General features: G+C 33.4%; 1 protein-coding gene across 5 annotated transcripts in view; it reads left to right on the forward strand.

The window, feature by feature from the left end:
• Positions 1 to 6,000, forward strand: part of PHF20 (PHD finger protein 20) — a 106,316-nt gene that overhangs the window by 48,365 nt on the left and 51,951 nt on the right. For all 5 annotated transcript variants that reach the window (XM_011378353.2, XM_023522263.1, XM_023522264.1 and 2 more), the window contains 3 exons: positions 131 to 244; positions 938 to 1,123; positions 1,636 to 1,815. In XM_011378353.2, coding sequence (XP_011376655.1) covers positions 131 to 244; positions 938 to 1,123; positions 1,636 to 1,815 — 480 coding nt within the window. The remainder of the gene's footprint in view (positions 1 to 130; positions 245 to 937; positions 1,124 to 1,635; positions 1,816 to 6,000) is intronic.

The raw sequence follows: 6,000 nt of genomic DNA on the forward strand, positions 1-6,000 counted from the left end.
TTTAGCTTAAGAGTGCCTCTTGGTCTCTATCATGCAAGGGTGTGTGTGTGTGTGTGTGTGTGTTTATATAATGAGGATTAGACACTAAGAAATTATATACCTTTTTTGTGTGGTTTTATTTACATCGTAGCTGTGGATTCAAACTCTCAAACTTTGCAACCAATTACATTGGAATTGAGAAGACGGAAAATATCAAAAGGAAGTGAAGTTCCATTAAAACGTCCTCGGCTTGACAAAAATTCATGTGAGTCTTCAGTTTGTGTATGTCTGGCTAGAACTTTACTTTGCTTGGGTTAGTCTCCCCTACATCTATGTTTCTCCCTAATCCCTATAGACTCTAAGGCTTGTCCTTGATTGCAAGAAGCTAAAGTCAGTGGCATTTGGTTGGATTAGAAGTTTTGCTAGAATAAAAATAAATCTCAAAGCATAAACTCCATAATGTTGCGTTCAGTGGTATCATCTACATGCCCATAAATTACATTTGATTTGGATTCCACTGGAAATTTAATGGCTTAGAAAGGGGTGGATTTCATATGCTGAGTGAAACTTTAAAAATACTATTTATAGATTTTTAAAAAATATCCTATTGGCTCCAAAAAGGATTTATGATGGCTTTAAGGCCCTGTAAACCTTATTGACTTTGAAAGTTAGTACACAGACTTCTATGTTGGGAAGCCCCAACGTAGAACTTAGTTGTTGAGATTGGGACATGACCTTGGCATGTATTTTCAGACCATAAATCCTTAAATAAGGAAAATTCTGTCCTGGCAGAGAGACTGTGTCTTAACTTAAAACTATAAACAAGGAAAGGATATGTCCTTTTATCACTGGTCCAGAAGTCTCTGTAAAACTCTTACAGAAGACAGCGAGTACAGAAATCTAGTAGCAGAGTTATTTCTTCTGGTGTCTTGACTACAACTCTCTTAATGGTTTATAGCCCAGGAAAAATCAAAAAACTTCTCGGAAAATACTGACAAAGACTTATCGAGGAGACGGTCCTCCCGGCTGTCCACTAATGGGACCCATGAGATCCTAGATCCTGACTTGGTTGTATCAGATTTGGTTGATACAGTTAATACTGATTCTTTGCAAAACACAGCATCCAGTACTAAGCAATCTGAAGGTGAGTCAAAGTCTATTCTGGAATTGTCTTGCCATCCTGATGCCTATCTGGTGATAACCAATCTAAATCATTGTGTACCGCCTTCTGCAAGTCTTAGATGGTCTTGAAATCAAGTTATGAATGGGCTGCAGTGTTCTTTATATTGTTCTTCACTGATGATTCAATAGACCAACTTTTTGTATACAGATGAGATTATTTTGCTTATATATGTCTGAATGTTGGGTTGGAAGTACAGTGCTTGATGCTTGAAGAGCCCTGCCCCTCTCTCTGTCTTTCTGATGCCATTTCATTCCAGTGCCTATGCTTTTTTTGTTAATGCTTTTGGCAGGTCTTTTTCTTTAGGATGCTCACAGCCCTGGCTATATGTGCTGCAGCCTGTGGATATATTCTTGTATGCTGCGACATGAATGGCTTCCTCTAAAAAGTCCTTGGCTTTCTTAGTCTGTTGAGGTAGTTTTGTTTCTAGATTATATATGTGTGTATGTTTCCCAAGTTTTCTTTTTTTCTTCTAGGTCAGTTGAAATCTCCTTTGGAAGCTGGCCAGGTCTCATCTGCACTAACTTGCCACTCCTTTGGGCATGGATTGGGGGCTGCAGGCTCTGCGTTAAACTGCAAGTCAATGGGAGAAAACACTATGAAAACGGAACCAGCTTCTCCCCTTGCTGAGTTACAAGAGATTTCTGCTGTGGCAGGTTCATATTTAGAGTTAACATAATTCTCTTCTAATATATACTTTTGCTTCTGCTTTGATTGTGAACTACAAATAATGGACTTTTCTAATGATGTTTTTTCACCTTTTATTAATAATACTCCTTTATCATTTTAATGTTAGAATCTTTTCATTTCACATGTTGCTGTTTTCTCTTTTGATTAGTATTGCTAGAGATTTAACATTTTTGTTGATAGTTTCAAAGAACCAACCTATTTAATTTTCCCTATTTGTCTTTTTAAAATGTCATTGATTTCTATTTGACCTTAATTGTTTTCTTTCTTTAAACTTTTCTAGACACTGAGGTCATTGATTTTAGATCTTTCTTCTTTTTCAATATGAGCATTTAAAGTTATAAATTTCCCAGTAAGCATGGCTTTAGCTACATCCTACAAATTTTGAGATGTATTTTCATTTTCATTCAATTCAAATATCTTGTGACTTATTTGTTGATTATGGGTTACTTAGGAAGTGTGTTTCATTTCTAAGTATTGGGATTTATGGATACCTTACTGTTATTGATTTCTAATGTAATTCCATTGTGGTCAGAAAATGTACTCTGTAGGATTTCAGTCTTTTAAAATTTGTTGAGATTTATTTGTGGCACCGCATATGATCTGTCTTGGTAAATTTTCCATATGCACTTGATTAAAACGTGTATTCTGCCATTGTTGTATATCTGTTCTATTTCTGTCAATTAGGTCAAGGCGTTTGATGGTATTTTTCTGATATATATCTTCATTGATTTTTTGTTTATTTGTTTAGTTCTGTCAGTTACCAAGAGATGGGTGTTAGAACTCTCTTGACCATGGTCGTGGATTTGTCTATTTCTCCTTTTAATTCTGCCAGTTTTGCTTCATGTATTTTGAAGTTCTGTTATTAGGTGCATGTACATTTATAATTGTTATGTCCTCCTGATAAATTACTTTTTTTAAAAAAAGAAATATCACTGTCTTTGGTAATAGTATTTGACTTGAAGTCTACTTTATTTGATACTAGTACAGGTACTCAAGCTTTCTTTTACTTATTGTATGCATGCTATATCTATTTCTGTCACTTTCTGTCAACATAAGTGTGTCTTTAAATTCAAAATGTGTCTTTTATAGATAGCATATAGTTAGGTTTTGCTTTGAAGTACAATGTTCAGTCTAGTTACATTAAGTGTAATTATTGATACAGTTGCTTTTAGGTACACCATTTGCTTTTCTCTATCCTCTCTATGTTTTGTTCTTTTCCTCCTTTCTTATTTTTTAGGTTAATTGAATTTGTTTTTTAGAATTCCATTTTAATTTACCTTTTAGCTTTTAGCTATACTTCTTAGCATTTGTTTTAGATGTTATTGTAGGGATTATGATATATATTTTAAACTTTTCACAATTTAATTAATATTGAATCACTTTATGTAAAATGTGTATTTCCATTAATTCCTCTCTTTATGCTCTAGTTGTTACTATTATACCCACATATGCTATGAAATCCACAATAGAATTTATAATTTTTGCTGTAAACAATTATATATTTTAAGATAAGACAAAAGAGGTAGTGTTATTTATGTGCATATTTACCATTTTCAGTGTTCTTCATTTCTTCCTTAAGATTTCTTTCCAGCTTGAAAAATTTCCTTTAGTTTTTCTTGTAATATAGGTTTCCTGGTGACAAGTTCTTTTGGTTTTTGTTTATCTGAACATGGCTTTATTTAACTTAATTCTTGAAGGATGTTTTCACTGGATGTGGGATTGTGGGTTTATAGTTTTTTTCTTTAAGTATTTTAAAGATATCATTCATGGTCCTCTGGCATCTGTTATTTCTGAACGGAAGTTAGTGATCATTTATATTATTGTTTCCCTGTTTGTAATGCGGTGTTTTCTTTTTGGTTACTTTAAAAATTTTTCTCTTTGATTTTTAGCAGTTTGACTATGATGTATTTAGGTTTGTTTTATTTTTGTATTTAACCTTCTTGAGTTTTACTTAATTGACTATGAAAATCGGTATCTTTCATCAAATTTCAGCCATTATATTTTTGAATATTTTTCTTCTGTGCCATTCTCTCTGTCTTCTAATTTTGGGGATTTACATTAAACTTCTGTTAGACCTTTTGATAATTGTCTCACAGGTCACTGGGACTCTGTTCACTTTTTTTTTTTTTTCTGTCTTTCCCACTTTTTCAGAATGAATAATTTCTTTTGATGTTTTCAGATTCTTCTTCTTTCAACTCCAGTCTGCTTTTAAGCACTTCTACTGAATGTTTTATTTTGATACTTTTTAGTTCTAGATTTCCTATTTTTTTCTAGATCTTCTGCTGAGATTTTCAATCTGTTTATTCATTATGAGCATAGTTTTAATAGCTACTTTAAAGTTCTTGTCTTACCAGGTCCAACATCTAGATTTTTTTGAGATTAATTCTCATTGTTTGACTTTTGACTACAGGCCACATTTTCCCCTTTTCTTCATGCCTAACATCTTTGGATTGTATACTGGGTATTGTGACTGATTTGTTGTAGAGTTTGGATTTTGTTTGGTTCCTTGGAAAAATACTGATTTCTTTGTTTTCAAGGACAATTAATTTGGCCAAACTCAAACTCCAAATTCTTTCCCTCTGCAATGGGCAGCAATTGAAACCTCTGTTCAGTTCTTTTAGCGTTAGTTGGACCGCTTGGAACTCTGTACATTCAGAGATCAGCCAGAGATTTAGGTAGAGTTTTATTTTTATTTTATTATATTTTTTAAATTGAGTTTATTGGGGTAACATTGGTTAATATAATTATATAATTTCAGGTGTACATTATAATTGACATCTGTATATTCTATTGTTTACCACCCAAAGTCCAGTTTTCTTCAGCTACCATATATTTGATCCCCTGTATCCACTTTACCCTGCTCCTACATATATTTGACCCCCTTTACCTCATCTACCTCCCTCTGGTAACCACTAGTCTATAGTCCATTTCCATGAGTCTCTGTTTGTCCTGTTCATTTGTTGCTTTTAGGTTTCTATCCCACGTATAAGTGATACCATGTGATTTTCAACTTTTTCTGTCTGGCTTATTTCACCTGGTATGATTATTTCAAGGTCCATCCAAGTTGTTGCAAATGGCAGTATTTCATCTCTTCTTATGACTGGGCAATATTCCATTGTATATATGTTTAGGTAGAGTTTTAATACAGAAATTGGGGCCACCCTTTTGTGGCTCTTCCTTCCTGGATTTTCTCCCTCACTTTCTAGTAGTTGCACTGAACTCTTCTGTTTTTTTCAACTAGTAAGACAGAATGTTTCTCAGTTTTAGCTACCCAGTACTTCTGATTGGAATCTGACTTTAGGTGAAAAGCTTTAAAAATGGGAAACTCACCTAGTACCTTTCTCTCATTCCAAGCGCCTGACTCCTGTTTCTGCCTGTTTTTTGTTGCTCTCCAATATCTTTAGATATTTGTTTTTTTAAATATTTTTTTCTAGAGTTTATAAGGGTTGTATACAAAAAAGGGTTGTTTCAATATGAGCTATTCTACCATGTTGAAAGAGAAAACCCTATCTTATGTTAATAGCCTTAGGAAGTTGTGCACATTCATGACCACATAGGGATTTTTTTTTCCTCTCAAGTAGTGATTGCTTATTACATTAATAGCTATTTGGATGTAATTGGTAATGCACACTCTTAGTTTTGCTAATGTTTGTGGTAAATGGCCAGAGTCCAGAATGGTGCTGACCATGATTGGACTTATCAAGTGAAGAATATCTAGGCCACTTTTTTTGTGTGTATGTGTATTTATTTTAAAAAAGCAATCTTTTCAAAAAAGCAGTCTGAAATATATATACAGATCTTAAAAAAGGCAAATGGTGTGGAGGCATTAGGAGTAAAAGTGAAAAGCCGTCTCTATCTTGCTCCTTTCTCCTGGGGTTAGTTTTTGATTTTTTTCCATATCCTTTTTTATACATTTACATAAGTTGGGAAGCAGTTAAGATTTTAGTATTTTAAAATGTACTGGGTTCTTTTAGTCTTAGTTGGGTTAATTCTAGGCTTATTGTTCTCTGATTTATTTTTATTTCTTGAGATCTATCCATGTCAGTATACATGTCTCATTCTTTTTGATGGTTGAGTATTTGTATCTCGTAACAATATAACATCATATATTTAACCATTTCCTTTTTGACATTTAGAATATTTCTAAGCAG

The sequence above is a fragment of the Pteropus vampyrus genome, unplaced genomic scaffold (genome assembly GCF_000151845.1).
Source record: "Pteropus vampyrus isolate Shadow unplaced genomic scaffold, Pvam_2.0 Scaffold336, whole genome shotgun sequence".
NCBI classification, from domain to species: domain Eukaryota; kingdom Metazoa; phylum Chordata; class Mammalia; order Chiroptera; family Pteropodidae; genus Pteropus; species Pteropus vampyrus.